At 48.3% G+C, this 13915-nt stretch overlaps 1 protein-coding gene across 1 annotated transcript in view; it reads left to right on the top strand.

Annotated features, from left to right (window-relative positions):
- Positions 1-13915, top strand: part of taok3a (TAO kinase 3a) — a 135436-nt gene that overhangs the window by 119422 nt on the left and 2099 nt on the right. Inside the window, exons 15-20 of the mRNA XM_056273590.1 lie at positions 1453-1689; positions 2563-2691; positions 5174-5377; positions 6988-7227; positions 9674-9886; positions 11651-11833. Of these exons, the coding sequence (XP_056129565.1) occupies positions 1453-1689; positions 2563-2691; positions 5174-5377; positions 6988-7227; positions 9674-9886; positions 11651-11833 (1206 nt within the window). The remainder of the gene's footprint in view (positions 1-1452; positions 1690-2562; positions 2692-5173; positions 5378-6987; positions 7228-9673; positions 9887-11650; positions 11834-13915) is intronic.

Raw genomic sequence — 13915 nt, 5'->3', positions numbered from 1 at the left:
ACTGTTACCCCACATGCCCCCCCCAAACCCACCCCGGCGGGCCTTCTCTGAGCCCTGTATGAAAGGAGCCGTCACATGACGTGACTTGGCCCTTTGTCGCGGCACACGGGGAGGCAGCGAGGCAAGTGACTGGGATTGGGAGCTGCTATTACAGTAGGGGTATTGATTCAGCAGCAGCAGATTAAGAGGGGGGAGATCTACATCCTCCCCTCCCCCCCGCTAGCTCTTTCTCCCTCCCCCTTCACCCCACTGTTTTCTCCACCTCATCCTTGCTCTCTCTTTCTTCGGCTCTCTTGCTATTTCCATAGTGCTCCTTTCTTCTCCACCTTTACCTCTGCGTCCCCCCCCCCAGCTCGCCAATCGGCATGCAACCCGCCCCCCCTCCCCCCATCTCTTGCTCCTTCTCAATGAGGTATTCATGTGACCCACCTGCCGCCCGCCGCTGAGCTTGAGCCGCACTAAAGAGCGGCTCTGTGCTCTTGTTGGCCCGCAGAGCCGAGCAGCCTCATTCGTAGTTCACACGCCTGCCTCCGCCACCAGCCACTGCCCGCCCACAGCGCAGCCATGTGTGTGTGCGGTTGTGTTGTGCGTTTGTTGTAGGGGTCCTCATCCTATGAATGTGTGTGTATGTATGTGGGGGGTGTTGGGGGGGGTGGTTTTTGGGGCGGCATCAGGGCTCAGAAAGGGGGGTACTGTCGGGGGGCATAGGATGCCTCACAAGGCTTCTGGATGCCGGCTCGCTTGGCTAACGTCGCCACCATGTTTGGCTTGAAGAGTTCGGGTGGGAGTTACGAGAAGATGCGGAGCGAGTACTACCTGGACGTAGAGAACCCCTTCTGTTCTCAGGTCGGTTCCACTGCGGTGGGCTCGGGTCCGGGGGGGGGGGGGCGTGTGGCACTGATGGTTTGACAGCTTAGCGCTACGCCGCCAGCTGATGCTCAGGGGCTTGTTTGCAGGTGATCTAAGGAATAAGAAAACATGATGACGTTTTGGGTATTTTGAAGCTGTTGACATCAGTTTGTTGTTGGTTTTTTTTTTGTAAACATTTGCATTAATCAGGTGTTCTTTGGATCCAGTGTGGCTGATCTTTGTAGTGACTTTCTGTGTGCGAGGGTCAGGTGAACGGTTTTTGTCGAGCTGCAGTGGTAGCCTCACCCAAACTGGGCACGCTATGATTTTTAGAGTCTTTCCTCCTAAAGATTTTTATTTTCAACATGGTTTAAATTAAAAGATTTATTTATGAGATAAGATAGCTCAAAAATCTGGTGTTTAACTTTCATTATTTGCCTTTTTCCTACACAAAGCTACCTCGGAGAAGAAGCTGGAGGGCTTGTTTGTTGTGCTTATTATGTTGGTCCGTTGTGTACGTTCCTGACAAAGCCGGGTGTCATACCGCTCCCCCCCCCCCAACACTGTCTTAAAAAAATCCTACTACCGCTGTCTTCATTTCAGGTGACGAAGCAGATCCACGAGCATGAGCAGGAGAGCGAGCTGCGCGAGCAGATGTCGGGCTACAAGCGCATGCGGCGGCAGCACCAGAAGCAGCTGATCGCCCTGGAGAACAAGCTGAAGGCCGAGATGGACGAGCACCGGCTGAAGCTCCAGAAGGAGGTGGAAACGCAGGCCAACAACGCCTACATCGAGCTGGAGAAGCTGGCCAAGCGCCACGCCGTGCACACAGAGAAGGAGGTGGGGCAGGGCCGAGTGCATTGTTTCCCCCCCCCCCTCCCCCGAGGTCATTGGGAGCTTTGATCCCATTGGTCTGACAGTACAAGCAGGTGGGACGTCAGCTCAGGACTTGGATGAGATCCGAGACTGGGACTTAGATTTCAGCATCTCACTAAGTCATTTGTTGTTGTAGTCCGTGATGGTGCTGATGATGATGAAAAATTATGGTGCTTACCCCCAGCCCCTCTGGGTGCAGGTGCCGGGGAAAGTGCTTCTCGGGGACAAAAACACGCCGCTGCCATCCACCGTGACACGCGGTGTCGTAGGGAAGGGGTGGAAGTAGGTCACTGAGGGTCATGCATCAGGGGAAACAGGCCGCACATTCATCAGATTAGCACACACGGCAGGCAAAGACAGAACAGACACACAGGGAGACAGTACGTCTTCTCATGTAGACTATGCCACATGCACAGACACCCCACCGCACATGCTCACAGTATGCCCCCCGGTGCAGCGGTGGATGTACCATGCAGTTGTGTTCACTTGGCGCCGCATCACAGTGCGTTTACACAGTCATGAGCATTATACAAGAGTGTGTGTCTCGCCGTCCCAAGTTAGCTTAGCATATGTATGTGCTATCTGATGGACACTTTCTACCTAAAGTGCTTGTTGTGAGTATCATGAAATCAGAAATGTGCAGCATCCGCTAGAATGAGACTTTTGACCTTTGACCTTGCTCTTCATCAAGCGCCACACAACTTCTCGGTACATCAGCCTTTGTTTGTTGTTGCAGTTGTGAATGTTGAGTCATGCTGAGGCCTCCGGGCTAGCAAGATAAGCTAACAGCCCCCCCACCACCCCTGCTGTCCCTCTCCTGTTTTGTGTGTCCCCCAGATGAAGACGGCGCTGGCGGATGAGAAGAAGTTTCAGCAGCAGATAGTGGCCCAGCAGAAGAAGGAGCTGACTACCTTCTTGGATAATCAGAAGCGGCAGTACAAGCTCTGCAAGGAGAAGATTAAGGAGGTCCAGTTTGCTTGTTGTTTTGCTTTCTCACACCCCCGCCCGCCCGCCCCTCTGCAGGCAAACTCCCCATGTGTACGCCTCCCTGTCAGCATGTGACACACGGTGTCGTGCCGTAACGCTGAATCGGCCCTCCTCCACAGAAAGAAAAACGTGTTGTAGAAGGAAAAAAACACACAATTTAAGTGCCTCCGACGTTTTCTGTTGGGGTGTTGTGTTTAGTCACCCTGCCTACTCACCATGTACCTACACATATGTACACACACAGTCACACTAACAAGAATTTTGTGCACCTTCACAACCTTGGAGCTGCACAGACGCCAGGGAGTGCTGCTGTGGGTTGGGAGCAATTACAAGATAAATGACCAAAATTAGGTCAGCTGGGTTAAACGAAAGCCTCGCTGGCAGGCAGGGAGCGATATATCCCACCAGCTGAAAACTGTGGCGGAATTAGAAACCACAGAGTGCGCGGATCAGGATTGTATTTTAAGTGCATTAGCAAGAGCTGTAGATTACCTTAAAACCCACAAAACAGAGAGGGAGCTGTACGCGGGGGTGGGGGACAGATTTAGCTGAAATCATCTTTTTTTTTCTTTTTCTTTTTTTATGCTTCTTTGCCGATGAAAGTCACCTCAGTTCATAACAGCAGGTTGTGAGGAGGTTGCCATGTAACTCTTGACGGGGATCGCCGGTTCAACCCCCGTGTTACCTCCGGCTTGGTCGGGCATCCCCGCAGACACAATTGGCTGTGTCTGCGGGTGGGAAGCCGGATAAGGGTGAGTGTCCTGGTCGCTGCCCCCTCTGGTCGGTCGGGGCACCTGTTCGGGGGGGAGGGGGAATAGCATGATCCTCCCATGCACTACGTCCCCCCCGCGAACTCCTCACCCTCAGGTGAAAAGAAGCGGCTGGCGACTCCACATGTGTCAGAGGAAGGATGTGGCAGTCTGCAGCCCTCCCCGGATCGGCAGAGAGGGGGAGCAGTGACCGGGACAGCTCGGAAGAGTTGGGTAATTGGCCAGGTATGATTGAGGAGAAAAAAAGGGGGGGCAGGGGAAGAAAATTTCTGCTGTCCATTTAGAGGCTCTCTGCCCACAACACTGGACTTCAGTTACCAGTCAATGTGGCACAGTATTTGCCAAAAATTAATTACCATTATCAATTACCAAGGCAATAGGTCTCAATTAACAGTTTGTTGTGACATACAACAAACCGTCTTAATTTCAGTTTTAACCACACCAACTTTTTTGCCTACCAAGGAATTCTAAAATTCCCCGGCTACTTTCACCATTGTCGTTGGCGTCTCTCGTGTCCGAGGATCCATTCCACGAGATTAAGATATGTGCTTAAAAACTTGGAGCCATTCGCTAAAGCCTTGATTAAAGTGGTGATGAGGTCATGACGCTGGTCCACCTGCTTGGCCTGGGAGGATCTAGTTCCATGGCAACACAGAGTGAAGACGATGGGATCCGCCACAGGTTGCAACCAAGTGATGGTCGGATTGGGAGTTCGGACTGCCCACTTGTTAGGAACTTACGAGCCAGGGATGTGTGGGATTTTTATAACCGCCAGTCCGTGGTCCTGTTAGGCTTTAGCCAGCTGAGTGCTGCCCAGGTTACGCCAACTCCACAAGTGAAGTCCGGTCAGTACCGCGAGGAGGGGCCTATCCGGGGTTTGTCACGCATGCAGGAATTGGTAGCCTGTACCTTTCAGCCTACATCACATGACGCTTCAGCAACCCTACTTTCACCATAGTACTAGCCTATCACTTATTTATTTATTTATATATCTATTTATTTATTTATTTATTTTTGCCCCCCCCCTTTTTTTTTCTTTCTCCCCGATTGTATCCGGCCAATTACCCCACTCTTCCTAGCCGTCCCAGTCGCTGCTCCACCCCCTCTGCCAATCAAGGGAGAGCTGCAGACTACCACATGCCTTCTCCGATACATGTGGAGTCGCCAGCCGCTTCTTTTCATCTGACAGTGAGGAGTTTCGCCAGGGGGACGTAGCGCGTGGCAGGATCACGCTATTCATCCCAGTTCCCCCCTACCCGCCGAACAGGCGCCACAACCGACCAGACGAGGCGCTAGTGCAGTGACCAGGACACACACCCACATCCGGCTTCCCACCCGCAGACACGGCCAATTGTGTCTGTAGGGATGCCCAACCAAGCCGGCGGTAACACGGGGATTCGAACCGGTGGTCCCCGTACTGGCAGACACACACAGACTGCCCTGCCACCCAGACGCCCCGGTTATTATTTTTTTAAATGTCTGAAGGGCAGCTGTTCAAAAGTGAGTGGTAGAGAGTACACAATATCAGCCATCCCTAACCAGAAGATGCCAGCATTTGCACAGTAGCTGCTCTGTATTTCATGCTTAACGTCACACTCTTGTCTTGTCTTTCTAACCTCAAACTTCTTCCTCCGTTCCACCCCTGACCCTCTGCCTCTTTTTCCTTTTTTTTTTTTCTTTTGTTCTTACAGGAGATGAATGAGGACCACAGCACACCCAAGAAGGAGAAGCAGGAGCGTTTGTCTAAGCACAAGGAGAACATGCAGCACTCCCAGGCAGAGGAGGAGGCCCACCTCCTGGGCCAGCAGAGGGTCTTCTATGACCGGAACTGCCGCACCTTCAAACGCAAGATCATGATCAAGAGGCACGAGTTTGAGCAGGAGCAGCTCCGAGAGGTGCGGATGCACTACAACATCTGTAAAAGGGGGGGGGGGTTCCCTACCTTTTCACAACTGGGTATAACTATGTCTTTGAAACACGTATGAGACATTTTTTTCATCAAAAGTCGTTTCCGGTGGCGTCCGGGTGGTGTGGCGGTCTATTCTGTTGCCTACCAACATGGGGATTGCCGGTTCGAATCCCTGTGTTACCTCCGGCTTGGTAGGGCAGCCCTACGGACACAATTGGCCGTGTCTGCGGATAGGAAGCCGGGTGTGGGTATGTGTCCTGGTTGCTGCACTAGCGCCTCCTCTGGTCGGCCAGGGCGCCTGTTCCGGGGGGAAGGGGAACTGGGGGGAGTAGCATGATCCTCCCACGCGCTATGTCCCCCTGGTGAAACTGTCAGGTGAAAAGAAGCGGCTGGCGACTCCACATGTATGGAGGAGGCATGTGGTAGTCTGCAGCCCTCCCCGAATCAGCAGAGAAGGTGGAGCAGCGACCATGACGGCTCGGAAGAGTGGGGAAATTGGCCGGATACAATCGGGGAGAAAAGGGGGGGGTCCCCCCTAAAAAAGGGGTTTCCGGTGCTCAAAACCCATTTGTAATGAAACAGGCTGATTGGCGGTGGGAGGGCATTAACATAATATTAGCATTATTCATAAGGCACTACTGCTACCAGTATTGGTCTGCCCTCTACCTTGACAGAAATAATGACTCTCCAATCAGAAGCTGCCTTACTCTCGGCATGGCCGGCCTTATACAAAATCCCAGGATATTGTTCCCAGTGTGACATTGCTGTGAGGGGCAGTGTGAGTGGCTTGTTCAGATGATGCTGTTTAGTCACATAAAAAAGCTGGTTAAACAGAAATGTTTAAGTGCTGTGAAAGCATGAAAGTTTTATTCCTCACTGACGGTAAAATCCACCCCAAAACTATGCAAATCATGTTTTCCATTGGGGTTTTTTGGTTTTCCATAATACCCGCCTTTAATGGCTAACGGAAATAATGTGTCCTTTGCTTTGTTAATGTGTTCCCACACAGGTTTGATGACGATATAGTCTGTTGCAAAAATTCATTTGTGGCTGTTTTTGCCCAAATAAGTCCGAACAATCTGTATGTATTTTTAAGACCTTGAATAGGAAGCTTGTTTGCAGTATTGGTGTGAACTTGGCACTAAATGGCATGTCCAGCCGAAGTGTTTTCCTTTCGCCCGTGTGTGTGCTGTTTATTAGCACAGTGAGGTTTCCAAGTCTCAAACCTATTAGAGAGCAAAGCCGCAATTCTTTAATCTCAAAAATATGTAAATCTTAAGGAAGTATTAGGTGGTCTAAAGGCCTTTTGTCACAACCCAAAGTGGACAAGGGGCAGGGAAGGTAACGTAGGACGTTGGGTATGAGGACAAACAAAAAAACATGCCAACATGATGTAACGTTCTAAGTGATATCTGTTAGTGGATTGCAACTGTTTAGATAGTCGTACATTGACATGTTATTGCACCTCTGATCCTGAACATCAGAATCGCCCCAAAGAAAATTCACTACTGATCATCTTCCTCTAAAAGCCCATCACCCTCATTCATTTTTTTTGCTTTACCGCCATCCTCCTCCTCCTCCTCCTCCCCTCTCCAGGAGCTGAACAAGAAGAAGACTCAGAAGGAGATGGAACATGCCATGCTGATCCGTCACGACGAGTCCACCCAGGAGCTGGAGCATCGGCAGCTCAAGACCCTGCAGAAGCTCCGCATGGACCTCATTCGGCTGCAGCACCAGACGGAGCTGGAGAACCAGATCGAGTACAACAACCGCCGGGAGCGTGAGCTTCACCGCAAGCATGTCCTCGAGCTGCGGCAGCAGCCCAAGAACCTCAAGGTGAGTGAAGCCCAGGGGGTTTTAAGATTCAGCCATGAGGGGACGTACCGGCGGCTCAACCATACAGGCACATCGTGTGCACTCAGGCTTCATTGCTGCCTCCTGGATTGATGTCAATTACAGGAGCTTTGCTGTGTTTCCTGTCTAACTATCAAATAAAGACTAAGACTGTCAAAGCTGGTACTATTGGGGCATGGCAGTTTTCAGCATCCAGACGCAGTTTTGAGAAAAGCGGGGCTAGCTTCTAAACAGAAAGACTTACTATGAAGAGTTTTGGATTTTTGTGACTTCGCATGCCCCTTTGGAAAACAGCGGTAGTGTTTTGCAGAGGAGCATCTTCGTTTCATTTTAAGCGTTGTCTCTTGTTGTAAAAGTCTACATTCACCTACTGGTAGCGGGTATATTTAATTGTAGAGAAGAGCGAGCGATGTGGTGGTGGTGGGGTTTTTTTTAATTTTTTTTTTTTTAAGAAAAACGGCTGTTTGCAAGATATACAGTGATGAGATAATGTATCAGGCTTTGCCCAGGCGCAGTACACATGCCCAGTTGCCCAGGCATGGGCGCAAGTCCGTGAATACTGGGGTGGCATCCAGCGCTTTACCTGTGCCCCCGTCCATAGGGTTAGTGGTTGTGTCAGGAAGGGCATCCAACGTAAAATTTTGCCAAGTCATTATGCGGATTGACAAGACCATACCGGATCGGTCGAAGCCCGGGTTAACAATGACCGCCACTGTTGCTGCACCCTCACAGGCAGGGCTCGAAATTAACTTTTTTCCTTAGTGTCCCACAACTGTCCCGAATTCTACTTTGTATTGTCCTGGATATAACCAACAGTGTCCCAAATTTTAATTCTTGTCGTCGCCCCCCCAATTATGCAGAACACATATTATTTTATCCTTTTTTGTCACTTAATCATCCCACCATGGACTCTGGTCCACCATATAAGTTTAAAATACTTATTCTTTTATTAAACATATGAATATTAGTTTCGGGAGTCGGCAGTCGTCTCGGGAGTCGGCAGTATTAGGGCTTGCATCAGGGGGCTGTTTATTCAACCACCTCAGCATTTCTTTCTTCTTCTTCTTTTAACTGTCGTTGATGATGGTCTATCGCTCTGGCTCTATGAATGTTACATTGGCGCGAGTCAAGCAGCAGCCACTGGCAGAGTGGATGACGTAGAATGCATTCTATGATTTGCATGAACAGGTGATTGACTGCCCCATGGTGAGGTGCCGCAAGAACGTAAGCCTTCTGTAGTTTCGCCGTTCACACGTTTTTATTAAATTATTCAAATGACAAAGTAACGTCTAGATACTCATAATTAATGACTTTGCAAATAACACCTATTTCGAAGTTTACTTTGTCATTTTTTTTCACTGTCCCGGAATTGTCCCAGACAAAATATATTTGTGTCCCAGTAGGATTTTATATGGTCCCCGGGACATCGGGACATTGTTAATTTCGAGCCCTGCTCACAGGGTACCAATAGAAACTATCAAATCCGTTGCGGTGACCCCTGGGGAACAGAGAACAAGCTGAAAGAAGAGGAAGACAGCGATGAGATAATGTATCTCTAATTGCAGATACAATTAGAGATACATTAACTCTAATTGTATCTAATTGTACCGATATATAGTAATATCTAATCTTCCTGATGGTCTCGTTTGCTTATGTTGGTCATATAGGGGCATCAGATATGAACTGAGAGTGATAAATGATCAGTAACATAACAGCTTTCAGCAGCATTTTGTAACAGAAAAATCAGGTAGAATTCTTTGGTTGCTTCACTGGTGCCAAGAAGAGGAAATGCAACCAGGGTTAGACTTGTGCAAGCGATGAGCAATATACCATTGGATTTTATGGAGAAGAATTTTTGGTAATTTTGACAAGACAGTGATGCAACATGGAGATAATAAATTGATTTGGGGGGGGGGGCAAAGAAATGGCAGAAGAGCACTTGAAAGGCGTGATCTCCAGAAGTCATCCTTTCCTTTACGCTTTTGAGGAGAACAACAAAGACCGGAGCCATGAATTGGCCTGTGGCTATGATAGATTTAGATTTGCACCTCGACACCATTGGAAATTGTACATACCATGTCACGGTTGCAGACTTGGAGAGAACAAAATCAAGAAGGATTGTGGATTCTTATCTGGAGGAAGGCAGTTAAATTGGTCCAGTACCTTTCCCCTCTGTACAGAATTACACCAATTGTTTTCTAGTTTATTTTTATTACTCGCCAACTTGGGTATTTTGGTATTCTATGCTACGGAGATATTGCCTCATAGATACTTCCAGATACCAGTCAGTTAGGTTTTTACCTTGAATCCTTTGCAGTATTAACGTTCAGCCTCCCACCAAAATGTGATTCGGAGCATTGATAACCCTCTTTACGATCACTGACACTTGACCTTGAACTTCTCCTCTTTCTCCTTTACCTGCGGGCAGGCCCTGGAGCTGCAGATCAAGAAGCAGTTTCAGGACACGTGTAAGGTACAGACCAAGCAGTACAAGGCCCTTCGCCACCACCAGATGGAGGTGACGCCCAAGTCAGAGCACAAGACCGTGCTGAAGGCCCTGAAGGAGGAGCAGACGCGCAAGCTGGCCATCCTCGCCGAGCAGTACGAGCAGAGCATCAACGAGATGATGGCCTCGCAGGCGGTGAGTGGAGATGCCCGCTCGCGTCTGGAACTCAGGGACTTACCTCTTCTTCTGTTCAGACAGTAACATGATGAGGAGCTCGTTCACATTTATACTACTACTACCACTGCTATTACTACTACAACTGCAACTATTACTACTACTACCACTACAATTACTACTACCACTACTATTACTACTACTGCTGCTGTTACTACTACTGCTGCTATTACTATTACAACTGCAACTATTACTACTACCACCACTACTACCACTGCTATTACTACTAAAACTGTAATTATTACTACTACCACTACCACTGCTATTACTAATACAACTGTAATTATTACTACTACTACCACTACTATTACTACTACTACTACTGCAACTATTACTACTACTACTACTATACTACTATTACTACTACTACTGCAACCTTTACTACTACTGCTGCAACCATTACCACTAATACAACCACTACTATTACTACTACTACTGCAACCATTACTACTAATACAACCACTACTATTACTACTACTGCAACCATTACTACTACTATTACTACTACTGCAACTATTACTACTACCACTACTACTACCACTGCTATTACTACTACAACTGTAATTATTACTACTACTGCTACTGCAACCATTACTACTAATACAACCACTACTATTACTACTACTACTGCAATACTGTAACTATTACTATTACTACTACTACTACTACCACTACTATTGCTACTACTACTGCAACTATTACTACGACTACTACTACACTACTATTACTACTACTGCAACTATTACTACTACTACTACACTACTATTACTACTACTGCACCCATTACTACTACTACAACCACTACTATTACTACTACTACTGCAATACTGCAACTATTACTATTATTACTACTACTACCACTACTATTGCTACTACTACTACTACTACTGCAACTATTACTACTACTACTATTACACTACTATTACTACTACTGCAACTATTACTACTACTACTACTTCACTACTATTACTACTACTGCACCCATTACTACTACTACAACCACTACTATTGCTACTACTACTACTACTGCAACTATTACTACTACTACACTACTATTACTACTACTGCACCCATTACTACTACTACAACCACTACTATTACTACTACTACTGCAATACTGCAACTATTACTATTATTACTACTACTACCACTACTATTGCTACTACTACTACTACTGCAACTATTACTACTACTACTAGCTATTGGACACTGCAGAGTTGAGCATTGCACCGCCACTGTAGTGTTGCAGTTAGAAGAGAACAAATATGTAAAGGTGAGACTTAAATGAAAAGAAAAGAAAAATGGAGAAACATTTACAACAAGAAGGGCAATTAAATGACAAACAGCACCAACATTGACAGAACGGTGGTGGTAGAGGTTAGACAGGTGAACTTTGAGAAATGAGGCCGACGCCAGGAAATGTTGCGATTTGTCCTTTCGGCCCACCTGTTGCTTATGCTTTTTGTATTTTCCTCCCCCCTGTCTTGTCTGTCGTCGTGTCAACTCCCCCTATTCTTTCTCTCACCCTGCCTTTTTTTCTGACCCTCACCCCCCCCCCTTTTTCACACTGTCACTTTCTCTCTCTGTCTTTCTCTCCATTACCCCCCCCGCCTCCACCCAACCTCCCTGTTGACATGCCCTATGCATATACCCCCACCCCTGTTCTCCCCCTGCCCACCCACCTGTCTCTTCACGTGGTTGGTCGGCGGCCCCGGCGGGCTCCAGCTGCGGCTGGATGAGGCCCAGGAAGCAGAGTGCCAGGCCCTGAGGCAGCAGCTTCAGCAGGAGATGGAGCTGCTCAACGCCTACCAGAGCAAGATTAAGATGCAGACCGAGGCGCAGCATGAGCGCGAGCAGCAGAAGCTGGAGCAGAAGGTGTCGCTACGCCGGGCTCACCTGGAACAGAAGGTGCGGGGGCGACAGCGGTGGTGGTGACGGGGACAGGGTTGTTCCGCATGGGGAAAGGGGTTGGAGGGAAGTGGGGGGGTTAGGCACCGTTGTGGTTTTGGTTCAAATTGTTTCTTTTGTAAATTTTGCAGATGGCTGGAATTAGAACGGTTGGGAGGCTGCGTAGCGTTAAGTGTGTAGATATGGAGCCTCGAAGAGTAGCTCAGAATGTTTTGGTTGCCCAGCAAGTAAAGGAATTACAGTATCTACTAACTAACATTTACACAAATGAGAAAAATAAGAGGTCAATTTTTTGTTTGTGGCTTTTTCCCCCTTTTTTCTCCCCAATTGTACTTGGCCAATTACCCCACTCTTCCTAGCCGTACCGGTCGCTGCTCCATCCCCTCTACTGAGATGCATAGAGAGATAATACCAAGCCTTGAGCCAGTAAATTGTAATCAAGTACTTTTTTGTAATCGAGTTGAGTTACTTAATTACTTGGGACAGTCCTAGTCTTTTTTTTTGGGTGGGGGGGTTCTCCCCTTTTTCTCCCCAATTGTACTTGGCCAATTACTCCACTCTTCCAAGCCATCCCAGTCGCTGCTCCACCCCCTCTACCGATCCGGGGAGGGCTGCAGACTACCACATGCCTCCTCCGATACATGTGGAGTCGCCAGCTGCTTCTTTTCACCTGACAGTGAGGAGTTTCACCAGTGGGGACATAGCCTCTTGGGAGGATCACGCTATTCCCCCCAGTTCCCCCTCCCCCCTGAACAGGCACCCCAACCAACCAGAGGAGATGCTAGTGCAGCGACCAGGACACATTCCCACATCCGGCTTCCCACCCGCAGACACGGCCAATTTTGTCTGTAGGGACGCCCGACCAAGCCGGAGGTAACACGGGGTTTCGAACCGGCGATGCCCGTGTTGGTAGACAACGGAATAGACCGCCACGCTACCCGGACGCCCCAAGAAGTCACTTTAAGAAGCACAATTGGACAGTACTTGTGCATCCAGTATTGCACTGGAGAGAACAGTTTTTCTCCCGGTGCCTCTGGATTAAGCATCTCTCTGTAATCCAGCTGCTCTGAATGAACCAGAAAAGCAAAGCACAAAGAGTGACACTGGATGGGGGTTCAGTGGCCAAAGTTGGAAAAAAAAAATACAAGGCGGGGGTGGCATCTTCTAAGCTAATATCATAGTCACTCACTGAAGAGTTCAAGCACAGGAAAAAGCAGCGAGTCAAGTTTATCATCTGAGATATATCAGCATTTCCAAATCTGCCCTCAGATATATTGTAATCACAGGCCAGGGCGCAGCTGACACTCAGGGGATGGTTATCGTGTCGTTACTCTCCAGGGTTTGGATGAAGCTTTATGCAAACCGACGGTAACCCATTCAAATGACGGGCCGGGCCGGCAGAGAGTCATATACACAGTGCAGACAGGTTACATGTAGTCGGATACTCATTAGCATAGACCCCAGGGCCGCCGACGGGCAGGTGGACCCAGACAGACATTTGTGCATTTGCACAGATGCACACAGATTTCCTTCACCACAGGTGGTGATGACAGTAGCATGCTGTCCAGCAGAGAGCAGACACTTCCACTCCCCACACGCCTGTTGTGCTGAAGCCCTGCGATGTTAGCTCGTGTATTAATGCAATATCTCTTTCCTCTGTGTACATTAGAAGCCCGCAGTTGTTCGTTTAATGGTTAGTAAAACTACGTGGCTTACTAGCAGTGCAGTTTCTGTCCTAACATGCACATCAGGAGGCTGAGTCTGAGGTGACCCGAGTGCTCGCCATTCCCTCTTCTCTTCCCGTGAACTGAGAGAGTTGCAAATTTATAAAAATCAACATTGTTTTATGCTATTTATTTAGACTAATTAGGAATGGCATTTCTACATGAATAATAGATCAGACCTGACTGCCATCTTCTCTATTTTTAATTCATCCTACGAGGTAGTCCGTCATGTTTGACAATAATCCCCGGGGATTTGCATTGCGAACACAGCCGTGTGAATTTCTGCTTCATAGAAATGTTGGGTCAGTGTCTGCAGACGTGGCCTTTTGGCCCGTTTGTTTGTTTGCTCGCTTGTTTT

This window comes from Lampris incognitus, chromosome 1 (assembly GCF_029633865.1).
Source record: "Lampris incognitus isolate fLamInc1 chromosome 1, fLamInc1.hap2, whole genome shotgun sequence".
Taxonomy (NCBI): domain Eukaryota; kingdom Metazoa; phylum Chordata; class Actinopteri; order Lampriformes; family Lampridae; genus Lampris; species Lampris incognitus.
The sequence above is the reverse complement of the archived record's forward strand: the minus strand, read 5'-3'. Positions and strand labels throughout refer to the sequence as shown.